This window comes from Platalea leucorodia (genome assembly GCF_965183815.1).
Source record: "Platalea leucorodia genome assembly, chromosome: 1".
Taxonomy (NCBI): domain Eukaryota; kingdom Metazoa; phylum Chordata; class Aves; order Pelecaniformes; family Threskiornithidae; genus Platalea; species Platalea leucorodia.
In genome coordinates, this window is record NC_138823.1 from 48,182,647 (window position 1) to 48,198,776 (window position 16,130).

Sequence of the window (16,130 nt, forward strand, 5' to 3'; positions counted from 1 at the left end):
AAGAGTAACTAATGGCTGAACACAACCGAGCAGCAGGGTGGAGAAGCAGTGTGTGGCCGATGACTTCTGATGGGGATAATGACAGTAAAAGTTGAAAATGAGGATATTTATTGCATTAGATTCACTGCTCTAAGTGCAGAACAAGTGAAGGAACCTCTGTTTAACGCGACTTACCTAAAAAATTTCACCTAATTTTTTTTTTCTTAATCAAGAGATAGAATTAAAATCTTCAGCTTAACCGTTGTTTATCTGAGTGCTGTGCGCTTTTCACACAAATTTGAAAGAAATAGCTGCAGTACGCCACTGTTCAAGTGGGGCAAAGTTTGGCATATATTGATTCATATCAGACAGGTTTTGGTACTCAGACATAAAATTTCAATATCTGTTGGTTCTTTATTTTCTATTTTTAAAGGCTTTGAGCATTGTTAAGCTAAGTATTCTGGAGAGTCACAAAGCTTTAAGGGGCTTGTTAGCTCTGGACTGACAGTGATGCTCACTCATGAGTTTTTAGACTGATTCTCCAAAGAGGTTAAACAATGTCGTCTTCTCTCTCTCTATATATAAATCTGTCTGGCAGCACCTGCCCTTGCTAGAGCCTCCACCTGACAACAGAGCTGCTCTGTCGAGACTTGAGCCTTCTCCCATCACCCAGAAACGGTCCCAGCCCCATCGGTGACCATTGAGCTGCTGTAGCTGCTCCAAACGCCAGTGCAGAGCCTCCCCAGCCCCATCTGCCGAGGCACCCCCGGGGCCTCGGGGACCAGACATCCTCACCCAGTGCTCCCCACGGGGAGGGTGTCTTTGGACTGGTTGTCAGGGCAGGCCCAAGGAAAGAGAGAGAAATATCGTATGAGAAGACTCTAGAAGGCAATAGCTCAAAGAGGCTGAGCTCAGCCTGCTGGCTGGTTTTATTAGCCCTGCTGACAACAACAAAGGCTACCGAAGCCATGATATTTACAGAACACAGTCTCCGTTGAAGGGATAGGAGCACAACCTTAAGAGAAAAGAGCTGGGAACATCATAACATGATAAAACACAAAACAGTTTTCCCCCTTAGGCCCTTAATGTGGCTTCACCGTCCCTTCAATCAAGGCATAGCATACTTCAGGTAACCTGTGGCCACAGAAAATCTGCGCAAAATTGCATTGAGATGGGGATAATCGGGGGGGTTGAGACACAGAGCGGCAGTTCCTGAGCAGAGGTTCTGGGATACATTTCCCCTGGTGTAACCTGAGCATGCACATAATAAACACTGCCGCTGAACTGCAGAACATTTTCCCACCCATGCATAAGCCACGGTTTTGCAATTGAAAAGGACATGTTGAAGCACAACAACGGATGTTTGTTGACTGGCCTAAAAAGAGCACACCGAGCTGCCTTTCCGCCTTGGTCCCTTGTCCTAATTAAAAATGCTAAGATTGTAGAGGATTTCCTCATATGAGTTTCCTGTCATTTATACAAGTCAAAAAGAGGCAAGTATTTCCCACTCCCAAAAGGGAGACACTAGAGCATGCATGTATGTCAGGCAGCAGTGCTGTTGCCTTGAAATGTGAATTTCAGTTTCAGTGAGCTTCCTTACATGATGACCCTTCATCTATTCACCTGATTTTAATGAAACTACTATGTGAGAAAGTAATCTCTGACAATGATATTACTTGGTATAGCTTTCTAAAACCTTAATGTCTTAACCTTTGTTAGAGTGAGTCCTAAAATTAAGTAATTGGGTAAGGTCAATTGAAGTAAACACATGCTGCCTGGTGACAGCATGTTTTGCCATGAAGCTGGTTTTATAAAATCATGGTGTAATCTCTAACTTCTGCTTGTACCTTGAGGAACTATAGAGTTCCCCCAGGGAAAACCCTTGTGAATTCAGCTAAAAAGATAAGCCATATAAGCACAGATATTTTTAATGGTTAGCATTTTAAGAGAAGGTTTAAAATCTTTTTGTTAATTTATGAAATTACTTCGCTTCCATGCTTCCATGCTTTATGGAAAAGCGGCAATGAGAAAAAACAGTGCCTGAAATTTATTTTTTGTTATTAACATATAGGAAAACAATCTATCTAAAGCCAAATAACTTTATAAACTTCCTTTAGTATTTTGATGTCCCTGTTCCTCCTATTTGCCTGCGGTTCTGATCCTATCTATACCTGGGGCTTCCACACAGATTCACGGACCGTCCTACCCCAGCCACATGGGCCTTCCCTCCTGCCTGTCCTTCACTTACCCTCACACTATTGCTCTGTCCTCTTCATCTAACTGAGATTTGGGTCCAATGCTTTTTCCTTGCAGTATTGCCCTTCCAGGTCCAGCTTTGTACACCAGTGTGCTTTTCCCCGCCAGTGTTTCTTTGCAAGCTAGTAACCCATGTCTGCTGGCTTAGCTTCCTAGACTTTTCTATTGCTTTTTCATGTAGTATTGCCTGACCAGTAGCACTCACTGTTTTCCTGATCAATTTGAAGTACAAATTATTTGTAATGGGTAAATCAATTTTCTTTTTTTTTTTTTTCCATGCAAGAATGCATGCTTGTGTGAACGTTCAATTTTTTGTGTACCTAGACTGCATTTTCCCCTGAAGAAACTTCCCCCGCAGAGGGACCGGCAGGCCTGAGTCGGTGGCTAGCTGAGGGATCTAGACAGCTGGGCTTTGGAAAGTGAACCAGAGCAAAAAGAGGCCCCAGGGTTAGCAAGAGCAGGAGGGAAAGGGGAAGCGAGCTATTGCAAAGCCTTTAAATTATTTAAAAGGGTGTAGCCACACAGGCCACACTCAGATTAGAGGCACTACACCTCCTTGCCAGTCTCAGCTGAGGAGTATATGATGACTTTGATGATGTAGAGTAGGTGTAGATCTAACAGGTAATTTCTGTTCCTCAAGAAATTACCTCATTAATTTTTTTCACCTTAAGCTGCAACAAAAGTTGAAATTTTGAAATCTCCTACCAACTGGCATTTTGAGGGGAGAAAAAAACTTTGTCTGAAGTCAGCTGGAATGTTGAATTTTAAAAAACCTTCTGTTTTGACTTGGCAACGTCATGCTTTTGGTGTGTAATTTATGCTGTAACGTGAAATACCTTTCTGAATTAAATGGAATTACTAAATGTAAAAATTTAAGCAGGCTTTTTGGAAGTGGTTGGAAAGTTTGGATTTTACCTTGCCATGGTCAGTGCAGGACACAAGACATGGAAGAAAAGGAGATTATATTCTGTGGTCATGGCTTTCCAGTTTGGGAGCCAGCACTGTCAGATTCAATCTAACACACTCCTTTTCCTTCCTCCATTTCCTTTCTTTCCCAAACAGCAAAAATATAATTGTCCATTTGATTCTAGTTCCTAGCAGGGAGGATGGTTCTCTTTCATGCTGGCATTGTGCTGCCTGGAAGCTGCTGAAGTGGAGTGCTCTGACTCTGTCTCCCCTTTGCCCCCCATCTCTTCCCAAGCTGGGGACTATATCCCTACAAATACTAGAGGAACAATCACATCTTGCACACTAAATTCAGTGATTCCTGGTATAATTCAGATCAGAATTAATTCCTTTATGCTTCAAATGGTAATGCAGAAATAGAGACGTTTAATAATATTGCAGAATCAAAGTAGTATTTTTTACATTCAGTAGGAAGACTTAAAACAGAATAATAAATCTCAATAAAGAAAATTATATGTTCTTTGTTTCCCTGTCGTCAGCCATTTGCCTCGCCATTACTGAGGAAGCAGCTCTGGTGCTTTCAGTGCAGACAGTAGCAGATGATTGAAGTTACCCCCAAAACGGAGCTGAGAGAAGGTAATACGTGGCTATGTCTACATTAGCAAGTAGTGCTTCCTAAAAGGAGTGAATTTTGTAGACTGGAACAGCTGACGCTTTTCGGCTTGTGGCCTCGACTCCCATTAGCAGTTTGAGTGCAGTAGCTGTGTCCATGGAAAGCATTTTCTAGTTCAGTGACATCTAAAACCATTCCTTCATATGAACCCAAAGTGCAGTGAGCAAGCATGCTTCTCATCCAAGCCAAAACAGTGCCGAAGTTCTATCCTGCATGTTGCCTCTGCAGGTCCAGTTCATGCTGTCTGAGGAACATTTCATCAACTCCAGGGTGGTTTTGCAGATGGCTGAGGTCACTCACAGCCCAGGCTTCCTTTGAAAGGGCTGGTCCCATCTCCAGCCCAGAGCCACGGCCCCTTTCTCCTGTTTGTGCAGCTTTGGCCAAGTGGTAAGCTGGACCACTTCTTAAAAATCAGGTTAATTTCCAGGTGCATTATTTCATTGCTCCAGGCGATTATGTGTCTACTTGAGAAAGACTTATGGAAGTACAAAGTGGTAGCACAAAGTGAAGAGCAATTGGAGAGGGTAGAAGTTTTTTTGTTTTTTTGTGGTTTTTTTTTTTTTTTGTCAGTAAGTGAGGCTTAAGTTGGCTTCAATTACTTGTGAAACTATTCCGTAAGTAGACATCCACATGATGGCTCCTAAGATAAACAGAAACGCCCAGTAGTTATTTTTATAGCAGATTTTATTCAGTGAGCACTAGGGTTGAAAGAATTATTAAACACAGTAAAACTCATAGATTTTACATGCTATTTGGACTGTTTCATCTTTCCCTAAACTCCCCAGACACACAGAATGAAAGGAACATGTAACTTGAAGAAACCTTTTCCAAGAGAATTTTTGGTCGTGCCATTAGTAAAAAAAATACCTCTTGAGTAGTGTTTCTCTTCTGCTTTTCTCCTGCTCTTTAATTCTTTTGCCAACCATGATAATTTACAGTCACAGAGAGTCTAAACAGGGTACTTTCTAGGAATACTGCAAATTCTATTCATTAGAACCCGAATAACAAAATGTTGATTTGGAAATATTATTTCTCACACCTTTTTGCATACATTAAAGGCAGTTTTAAAAATGTCTTTCTCTTCAGTCAGCCTGTGGTGTGGTAGATGAATTGCATCTACTTGACTATTGTAACTGTTAAATTTTAGCAAGCTTCAGATGGCCTTTCTATGGCTACTTTGTTGTTTCTAATGCACTGAAATACCTTTTGCAGTGAAAATCTGCACTGTTGATTCAAAGACTGAATTTCTTTAAATGATGAGGAAAAGTTTATTTAGTCTTTTTGCTTTGTTTGGTCTCTTAAATGTGGTAAAAGAAATCTGTTTATGGAAAGACAGAGAGGCGATTCTAATCATACGAAAGACAGGAAATACCAAATTGATTTTATCCCCTGGAGTAATATCTGGTGAACAATGGAAAACTCTGATGTTATCATCCCAAGGCATTTTATTATTATTGTATGACTTTGCATTACGTAGCGCTGTATTTATGTAACTAAAAACCTGGGAAAAATACTCTTTGTGAGCCAGGAGCATATTGATTGCTAAGTGAGAATCTACTGTTTGGCTCATTTTCGTCTCCTCCTTCTGTCTCCAAGACTAATTACTTAAATATGTTGAAAAGCAGAAAAGGAAATTCAATTGAATACAACAATAATGTGCCACCATTCCCTTTTAAGAAAAAAAAAGATGAGAAAAATTTAGTATTAAGATGTCTTTGTAAGTTCCTCTGAATTAAGCACATTGCCGTTTGACTCAAAATATTAAAATGTAACTCAATAGCAACAATTTGTAAAGTCAGTATCTCAGATCATTTAACAACACAGCTTGCACAGGTAACGTGAAAATTTGTAGCTTCTCTGTGGACATGAGTAACAAAAATCCATATGCTAGAAATATTGCATCTGCTCTTAAACCACAGTCCAACCCGACTACGTTAAAAGTAACCCGAGGACATGATAGCTTGTTTTGCATGTGACTAAGACTGCAAAACTGGAACTGGTTTGGGGAAATTAGTTCAAATGGTGCCTACACAGCAAAAATCAGTTCGTTAGTCCTTTGTTAATTTAGTGACTCAATTTCATCAAGTGGGGGCAACATCCCCAGGAATTCCTCTGACAAAGAGCCCCCCAGAATCTGGAAGATTATCCAACCACAGTTTAAATAAACATACAGCAGGGATGACTGATTTAAGGTAGAAGTCCTTGAAATCGTTAGGAAAAGAAAAGGAACATGTGAGAGCAAGTGTCTGTGAGAGAGAGTGAGCGAGTGAGCTTCACTTTTTCTTACGAGGAAAGTGAGAAGAATTATACCTGTCCCTAAGTTTTGTGGTGAGTGGAACCAAGGTCCCCAGTTCTGAGTTTGGACCCACTTGCTTTCCTTCCTTCCTTCTTTTCTTCTACTTCTCACTCTCTTCTGTTATGTGCAGGCCCTATATTTACATGAAAAACTTACATGGATTCTTATGGAGTCTTTCTAGATTTACATCTGTTAATAAAAAGAGGCTCTTAACTTAAAAGCCCTGGGGCAATACCTGCAAAGAATAAAAGATTGCTGTTAATCCTGGGCAGAGTCAGGGGAGTGGTAGATGGCTGCTTCTATGGGGAACAAAAGAGAGGTTCTAGAAAACTATTATCTTGGAATTCCCTCCCAGAGCAGGATCGTCAAGAGCGACCAGCTCTTCATAGCTCTCTCTAGGAGGTACCAGGAGTGGTTCACAGGAGGAGCTGCATTACCATGCCTGGAAGGAGAACTGCATGACCACGCATGCATTCCCATCCCATGCCCATCAAAGGCATTGGCATCCCCCAGTTGGCAGGGAGAGTGTCCTATTGATTCAGAAGAGCTGGAGATTGACCATCTGCTACCATCTACTCCTCTTTATGACCCACCCTGAGGCATGGCTGGGCAAACCTTACCATTTAACCCTTGCAGCTTCAGATCTGACCTTCTGCTTCAGCCAGCCTGTCTGCGAGTCAGAGGAACTGCCTGGGCCACATTCCAGCCACCACGGGCTGTGTACATATGGGCTTGGTACATACTTGAGGCCCCTGGCACAGTTCTTACTGCCTTGCTGTGTAAAATCTTCCTTCAGAATTGTTTTTTGCCTTGCCTTTTGGGAAAACGTGTGTTGATTCAGCACAGGATGAGTTCTTCTTTCTTCTGTCCATGTGTGTTGGTTTTTGTTCATCTTGCAAGCTGCAGAAGGGCATTTCAGGAGCTTTTCCTGATCTATGGAAGGCAGTGACACTCAGAGGGCTACTTGTGCATGGCAGACTGCAGAGACCACAGCCTCAGACACCATAGACTCACTTTGGCAGCATTTCATCTTCCATACAGGTGAAGCTGGCACAGAACAGCTAACACAGAGGATCACATTGTCCAGGAGGCTTGTGAAGACCATAAGCAAATCCAGAAGTCAAGAAATCAGGTTCCTGGATTAACCTTGAGGAGTTGCCACATGACAGCTAACTGGCTGTAAATTTACACTGCTACCTAACATGCAATGATTTGTTTGTGTATCAGTGCGGTTTATTAAAAAAAACCCTCAACCAACCAACTCCCCCCCCCCAATATGTAGTTTCTTGCATGATTTTAGCTAAATCTTAAAAATCTCACTTCAAGTTGTGCTGGAGTGAATTGCTGTGCAAAACATCACTTAGAATCATAGAATCATAGAATTGTTTAGGTAGGAAAAGACCCTTAAGATCATTGAGTCCAACCATTAACCTAGCACTGCCAAGTCCACCACTAAAACATGTTCCTAAGCAGCACATCTACCTGTCTTTCAAATACCTCCAGGGATGGAGACTCAACCACTTCCCTGGGCAGCCTGGTCCAGTGCTTGACAACTCTTTCAGTGAAGAAATTTTTCCTAATATCCATTCTGAACCTCTCCTGGTGCAGCTTGAGGCCAGTTTCCTCTCATCCTATCACTTGTTACCTGGGAGAAGAGACCAACCCCCACCTCGCTACAACCTCCTTTCAGGCAGCTGTAGAGAGCGATAAGGTCTCCCTTGAGCCTCCTCTTCTCCAGACTAAACAACCCCAGCTCCCTCAGCCACTCCTCATAGGACTTGTGCTCTAGACCCTTCACCAGCTTCATTGCCCTCCTCTGGACACGCTCCAGCACCTCCATGTCCTTCTCGTAGTGAGGGGCCCAAAACTGAACCCAGTACTCGAGGTGCGGCCTCACCAGTGCCGAGTACAGGAGGATGATCACCTCCCTGGTCCTGCTGGCCACGCTATTCCTGATACAAGCCAGGATGCTATTGGCCTGCTTGGCCACCTGGGCACACTGCTGGCTCATATTCAGCTGGCTGTCGACCAACACCCCCAGGTCCTTTTCCGCCAGGCAGCTCTCCAGCCACTCCTCCCCCAGCCTGTAGCGTTGCCTGGGGTTGTTGTGACCCAAGTGCAGGACCCGGCACTGAGCCTTGTTGAACCTCATACAATTGGCCTCGGCCCAGCGATCCAGCCTGTCCAGGTCCCTCTGCAGGGCCTTCCTACCCTCCAGCAGATTGACACTTCCACCCAACTTGGTGTTGTCTGCAAACTTACTGAGGGTGCACTCAATCCCTTTGTCCAGATCGTTGGTAAAGATATTAAACAGAACTGTCCCCAGTACTGAGCCCTAGGGAACACCACTTGTGACCGGCCACCAACTGGATTGAACTCCACTCACCACAGCTCTTTGGGCCCCACCAGCCAGCCAGTTTTTTACCCAGCAAAGAGTATGCCCATTCAAACCACAAGCAGCCAGTTTCTCCAGGAGAATGCTGTGGGAGACAGTGTCAAAGGCCTTATTAAAGTCCAAGTAGACAACATCCACAGCCTTCCCCTCATCCACTAAGCGGGTCACCTTGTCATAGAAGGAGATCAGGTTAGTCAAGCAGGACCTGCCTTTCATAAACCCATGCTGGCTGGGCCTGATCCCCCAGTTGTCCCGCATGTGCCGCATGATGGCACTCAGGATGATCTGCTCCATAACCTTGCCCGGCACCGAGGTCAGGCTGACAGACCCGTAGTTCCCCAGATACTCTTTCCAGCCCTTCTTGTAGATGGACGTCACATTTGCTAACCTCCAGTCAACTGGGACCTCCCCGGTTAGCCAGGACTGCTGATAAATGATAGAGAGTGGCTTGGTGAGCACTTCTGCCAGCTCCCTCAGGACCTGTAGGTGGATCCCATCTGGCTCCATAGACTTGTGCGTGTCTACGTGGTGTAGCAGGTCGCTAACCATTTCCCCTTGGATTATGGGGGCTTCATTCTGCTCCCTGTCCCTGTCTTCCAGCTCAGGAGGCTGGGTACCTGAGAACAACTGGTCTGACTATTAAAGACTGAGGCAAAGAAGGCATTAAGTACCTCAGCCTTTTCCTCGTCCTTTGTCACTATGTTTCCCCCCACATCCAATAAAGGACAGAGATTCTCCTTAGCCCTCCTGTTGTTGCTATACTTCTGTAACTTGGCAGAAGCTTGAAGTGAGCAAAAACTCAAATGTGCCCTTGAAGTTTGTAGGGAGCTGGGAGCCCATGATGTACTTTCAAGGATATAGTTTAACCTATAACTGACTTACGGGGAAACAGATATGTTCCATATTTACATAACTGCAAATGAAAGCATTGGATTCACCTTAAGATTGCAGCATTCACAATTCTATATTCTTTTTCCTCTGTCTTAAACCTACACAATAATACAAATATTATTTTATTAACAGGTAAAAAAAAACCTTTCAAGCAAACGTCCTCAGCAGCAGCTCAGTTCAGCAGAAAGCTCCTACTCTCTGGCTCGGTGATGTGCATAAGGGAATCACAGAACTTGTAAGTTCAGGAAGCTTCCAGCCCGAGGGAGTGAAAAAGCACTCCGGGCAGCAGCAAGGAAGCAGCAGAGGGGTAGAGGCTAAGCACTTTCAAGTCCAAACTTTACAGTCACGTTCTGTTTCTTTACAGTTGAAACAGTGAACATATTTTTCTGTCTTGCTGATGTTTTTGTTCTGGTCTACTCAAGACACTTTCTTACTATTTGTTCTCTTTTTCTGTTCCCTCTGACTGAGGCCTCCCCTCTCCCAGCCCATACTACACAATCTCAGTTCTGTTCACCTGCTGTTTCCTTTGATCCATTTCTTCCTCTGTAAAAAACAGTATTTTCAGTTAAATAATTCAGATGGTTAAAACATGGATTCATGACTTTGTATTATCCCTTTGTACTCCTGTCCGCTATCTGTCCTATCTATTTGTACACTGTCAGACTTTCAAAACAAAATTTTGTGCACACATTGCCAGGCTTGGGAATGATACAAGTAATTAGCAATGATATATTATATTCCTTCTAATGTGCCTTCTGCCTTGTAAATAAAGATAATGTTATTTGAATCCTCTTTGACTACACCGTTTTTAGCAGCAGATCCGGGATACAGCACCCTGAGCTACAGTTTTCGTTGAAGATGGGGTGGTTTATCCCTCCTTAGTAGGGCAGGCAAGCCAGAGGCTGCATCGAAGGTTCTCAGTCATGGGAAAACGCTACCTTGTCTTAGGACAGCGCGGCCCAGGAGCCGGCAGAGCTGCACGAAACTGGTGTGACAGAACCAGTCCTTTGGACGGTGTCGTACTGGGAGAGAACGTCACGAGAGACAGAAATTCTAAGGACCAAATTCCTAATAATACTCGGTAAAAAGAACATGTGCACGTATTTCCGTACACAGAGAATAAATTTTGAGCACACGAATGTATAGAAGGTTTAGAATCCAGAGATGCTCTAATTAAAAAAAACCAACGCATTCACAATAAAAATGAACGATTTCTACTGAAGATTGCTAATAGCCACATGAAATTTGAATCTCTGCCAGATATTTGAATCAAAAATTGAATCTCTACCAGAAAGATGTAACGATGGCTAGAATTTTAAAATATTTTTTAATGTCACGTCATGTGTGAACAGGATGGGGACTTCTTCTGATCCACTTCAATCTTGCCCATGTAATTCGTGTACTGTTCTGAAGTAATGGATTACGAGGAATACGGGAGAAGCGCTGTTCTTCCAAGTGCCCATGTGGAGGTCATACTTTAAACTATCTGTGAAAACATTATTTTGGAATAGCTCTGAGGAATTTCCAAATGTGGATAAGCCATAAATATTTGCAGAATGTTGGCCTTCACCTTGTTCTAAAAATCTACCAAAGCCAAAATATTTTTTTTCTGCAATATTTAGTAGCTTTGGGATAACATTTCCAGAACTCAGTCCTGAAAAACAGCGAGTTGTATGGCCTATTATTTTTTTCTTACTGCCCACATTGAATTAATAACTATTTTTTCATTCACAGAGGAAGCTGCTGACCCAATTGTTGCAGATGAATGAGTTAACACTAATTTCCAAACTACTGAATTTGTTAGGGAAGACAATTAGATTTTTTTTTTTTTTTGAGTTTTATTTGGTTTTCAATGAGGATGTATTAATTCTGTAATATCAACTGTAAAAATAACCTCATCTTCCCTTTGCCTTTTTTTAAAGGTTGTTATACATGAAGATGTACCATGGAAATTAGTTGCACATAATGAGTACCTCTGGCAGTGGAAGAAATAATGAGGCTGGGCCTCTTATGCCTTTGTAAATCACGCATCTGAAAAATGACGTGTGATCTCCCATTGAATCTAAGCGATAATAACATCTCTGCCTCTGACATTTGCATTTAGGAAGGAGCGATCTCAAGTTTTAAGTCCTCCCTCAGAATAAGCCCTCTCCTGTACTTACCGGCCTCACTTCAGTAATTTGTAAAAATTTCCTGCTTTTGACAGGCCTGTCAAATACTCAGAAATGGGCTAATGATTTCCAAACCTTACTGTTGAAATCATGTTCTATTATAGTCTTGCTAAGCCTTCATTTCCAAAGACATGAGGGCTTTTTTGTGATGTTTACAAGCCCTGCCCTAAGGACTGTCCCTGACAGCATGTTAAAACCCAACCCTACTACAGTACTCCATATTTGTAAAGAACAGATTCAAAATTACTCGTTCTTAATTGTCACTGATCGTCACTGTCATCTTCCTTCCATGTCACTTCCTTAGTCAGGTTACAAATGTAAAGGCGCGACTTTGTATAATATCATGCTTTAATAGGCGAATCTCGGAAATGAAGCTATTTTGCATGATTTTCATTTCACACATACAACTGAGCAGTGACAGGTCTGCCAGAGAAATTACAAACAACTCTACTTTTTAACCATTCTGGCTTTTTTTTTTTTTTTTTTTTAAACAGCTCTAGAACTGTTTTTCTGGAGGGGGTTAATGCAGAGCTATTAACGCCGCCTGAGCCGTCACCGCCTAGCAAAGCTCTGCAAAACCCTGGCTGATCCAACTTCCCACTGCTGCTGCACCTCGTTTAATAAACAGTGCCTCCGCCGGACGAAAAGCCGGCCCCGGCTGCCCAGCCACGGCGGGGTACGGGGCGAGCGGCCTGGCCGGCGGGGCGCCTGGCACCCCGGGGGCTGAGCCCCGAGCCACGGCGCGGGCAGGGGGAGCGCAGCGGCTGGGAGCGGGTCGGGGGGGCAGGCCACACGCCAGCCCCCGGCCTGCCGCAAACCAACTCCCCACCGTCAGGGCGAGCCCCCGGGGCAGCCGCCCGCCGCCTCAGCGAGGTGTGGCCGTTGGCGGCGGTTGGCGGCGGCCCTCTGCGCACACCCCCTCGGAACGCACCAACGGCCCGCGGCGGGGGGGGAACCACTCAGGCCCGCCCCCGCCCGGCCACCGTCGCCTCCCCCTTCTCGGCCGCTTCCGCCCGTGCGCGCCCCGCCCCGGCCCCGCCCCGTCCGTCCAATCACATGAGCGAGCGCGGGGGCCGCCGGGAGCGGGCGCTACCCGAGGGGCTCGGCTGCGGCGCAACATGGCGGCGCGGGCCGGTTGCTGAGCGGTCGGTGGCCGCGGCGTCGGGGCAGGCGGCCGGAGCGGGAGCCGCGGGGTGGCAGCGGCGGGCAGACAGCGGCGGGGGGCGGGCAACCGGCGGGGCCGCGCGGAGAAGAGCGGAGGAAGGTGGCGGGGCCGGCTCGGGCCCCCGGGCGGCGGCGATGGCCCAGTGCGTGCAGTCGGTGCAGGAGTTCATCCAGGACTCGTTCGTGCCCTTGGTGGCCGCGCTGTGCAGCGAGGAGGCGGAGCGGCTCACCCGCAAGAACAACCTGAGCTTCGCCGAGCTGGTGAAGCCCTTCTGCCGCCTCACCTCGGAAGGTCGGTGCCGGGAGCGGAGCGGGCAGCGCGGCTTGTTTACGCGGGGCGGGGAAGGCGGCGCCGCTCCCTCCCGCCCGGCGGCGGCCCGGGGGGCGAGGGGTCGGCCCGGCCTGCCGCAGCGGCTGTCGCCGCGCCCCCTCCGCCCGGCGAGGCTGAGCCGAGCGGAGACGGGAGGCGAGACCCCTTCCCCCGGGCCGCGGCGGCGGCCGCTCGGCCGGGTGTTACCCGGAGCTGTCACAGGCTTCGCGGAGGCAGGCGGCTGCCCCGGGCGGCTGTTAAGTCTGTTTAATTTTATTCGCTCTGTTCTTCTCTGTGGACCCTTGGCAGTTAGGCTTCTCCTGGAGGCGTCGCAGAGCACACGGCTGAAGAGAAAGGTGTCTGTAAATCTAGCTTTTCCAAACGCGTTTTTTTCTTTCTTTAAAACGACGTTACTGTTGTCTGGCTAATACTTGTACCTGGCTCTTGCTGTAGAACTTAGATTTCATAGTTCTGGTAAGCCTGTTAGTAAAGTACTCAGTCGCTGAAGGTATGGTCAGTCTGTCAGAAACATTAATTGTGATTTCAGTTGCAAGTTTTTGCTTTCTCTCACCTGTAGTTTTATCGTATGTACTTGTTTGTTGATGTTTCTGTGAGTAAGGCCTGTGCAAAGAGATGGTAGGAATTGAGCTGGTTATGTGGCATAGGTGAAATGACCGTGGAGAGTAGCAGCAAAACTGGAAATAGACTGCTTAAGAGAAACAATAGGATTCTTTTGCTGTAGTGCTTTAACTTACTATCTGGATTTTTTTTTTTTTTAAATTTAACTAAGCTATGCTTTTCAAGCCACTGACATCAGAATAGTATGCCGGACAGCAATTGGAGTAGAACTGCTTGTGAGAATACCAATGCAGTGACATTTATCAGATTTGGTTTCTGACAAACACTTAGCTCAGACTTCAGTCTCTGTGCCGTGTGTTGAGGAAATGGTGCAAGAAAATGAAGCTTGTACTCTCACTTGAGTTAGATCTTTGCATTGCTGTTTAGAAAAATGACACCAACTTAAAAGCTAGTACATGGTAAAATTTGCTTTAATTCTGTGACAAGTCTTAATAACTTATTAACTATAACTTGTTTATAAATGTTTTTCCCTTTGTTTAGCAACACTCATGAGCTATGTGGGAATGCAGCAGAGAGAAAAATAATGAATGCAGAAGCTCATGTCCTTGGAGTTCTGAAGTTACTTAAATATCTCATCAGGTTCTTTGGTGAAAGGCTTTCGGAATGCATCTGGCAAACAAAACCAGGCAGTCTATTCAAAATGAAGCATTCACTCTGAAGGATACTTAATTTTTGTTGTCGCTTAGTTGTAACTATTTTTGTTCCAACTATTGCAGCAGTTAAGGAACTTGCAAACCTGAATCATCCTCAGTGTTCCCTTGTACTTGCAGGCCTCAATAGTATGTTGATGCTTATAAACCAAACTAGTCTTCACCCTCTTTTAATAAAGAACTTGGTTATGGCTAAAGATTAGACTCCCTCCCTTGATATAACATAAGACTTTGAGCTTATTAGTTGAGAGACTGATACTGACTTGATTTCTGCATTCTTCTAGAAACTTGTGAAGGAAAGCTCTGCTGCTTGATTTTCATCATTTCATAGTAATTCTTGATGTTTCTGTAATTGGTCTTCTGCAAGCTCTGTCATGTAATAGTCTAAATGAACACCCTCATGAACTGCATCTAAATCCCCGTGATACATTTTAATTTCCTAATTTTGCAGCTGTGGCTGTTGTGACAAATCTTTGAGAAGGGGCATCCTTGCTGTTCTGTGTAGGCTGCCTAACTTTAGCAGTCTGAACCATCGTGTTCAAAACCTGACCCGAGGGTCAGAGAACCAAGAAACTGAAGCTTGGTACAGCGGGTTTTGTTGCTGCCCTACTCTCAGTGTATTCTGATTCAACAGGCCGCAAGCCTGACTGCAGTTCTTCACTCCAAGTGTGACTTCCTCTTCTAGCTTCACGGAGAAGACATTACTGCATGCTATATGTAACTTCTTGTGGTGAAAGCCAGAGTGCGTGACAGTAGGGAAAGCAGTACTAGGCATTTTCTTCAGGCAGAAGAGCAGTTCAGTGCAATAAAACTTCTCATAAGTTTGTATAACGGTAAGCAATTTCTCTAGTTCCAGAATTTGTGGAGCTGTACGACAGGGAAACATGTCTGTTGGAGTTTGCACAAGCAATGTTGCATAGTGACACTGTTAACTGTGTCCTGTGCACAAGACCTGGAAACATAGGATAAGTTCTTAAATTGCTCTACCTTAATAGTTTTGACCAGACTTAGCAGTGAAATTTTTCCATGATGCTTTTCATATCCAATTAAGAGAAAGAGAGGCATTATTAATGATCTGATCATGGTACAGCAGAACGTGTATATGTGCACATGCCTCCACAACTGTGTGTTTCACTGCTTATGATTGTTTTGATGTCTTCACTTCTAAGCACAGTTTTTCTTCAGGGAGCATGAAATGCTATCCTTCTTTTATTAATACTCATGTCTTTATTTAGTGGCTATTTAATTGAATTTGTAATGTAAAACTGGGTTGATTAGTATTTCATCTGTTTAGAAATAAGCTGTCCCTTGTACTTGTGCAAAACTTTAAAGTACATGTGTTACTTCCTGAACTCTTCTGTAATTTGAAGAGCTCAGTCACTGGTTTGCTACTGTGCTTTGAGAGTCCTGTTGCAATACAGATTTTTTTTCTCCAAAGTTTAGGATTTACATGGCTTATGAGCCTGCTGAGGGCTGCATGTTCACCAGCGTTCTTGCTTAGAGAAGCAGTGCAGTTATGAAATTTATCTCCTGATGAATGTGCAAAAGTTTTGATACATGCACAACAAAGCTCAGCTTAGTTTCCGTGTATCAGTCATCCTTCACATGTTAAGAGATGTGAAGGCCCAGACCACTGCTTGATTCTTCAAGTAGTGTTAAACCATGTGCTTCTTGTGGTTGCTCAGTCCAAGGAGATGAGATTATATCTAATTTCAAGTAGAACCCCACAAACATACATAAAGTAGGGGGGGGTGGGGGTCTGCGCTAATCAGTATTAATCTACTCATCAACTCTGCCTAT

General features: G+C 44.6%; 1 protein-coding gene across 5 annotated transcripts in view; it reads left to right on the plus strand.

The window, feature by feature from the left end:
* The first annotated feature begins 12,713 nt into the window (after nucleotides 1–12,713).
* TRAPPC8 (trafficking protein particle complex subunit 8) overlaps nucleotides 12,714–16,130 on the plus strand; it is a 58,394-nt gene continuing 54,977 nt past the window's right edge. For 2 of the 5 annotated variants that reach the window (XM_082325711.1, XM_082325714.1), the window contains exon 1: nucleotides 12,715–13,023. In XM_082325711.1, the coding sequence (XP_082181837.1) occupies nucleotides 12,867–13,023 (157 nt within the window). In that variant the 5' untranslated portion in view covers nucleotides 12,715–12,866. Of the gene's footprint in view, nucleotides 13,024–16,130 lie in introns of all 5 variants that reach the window. The other 3 variants (XM_082325715.1, XM_082325712.1, XM_082325713.1) reach the window with 2 other exon arrangements.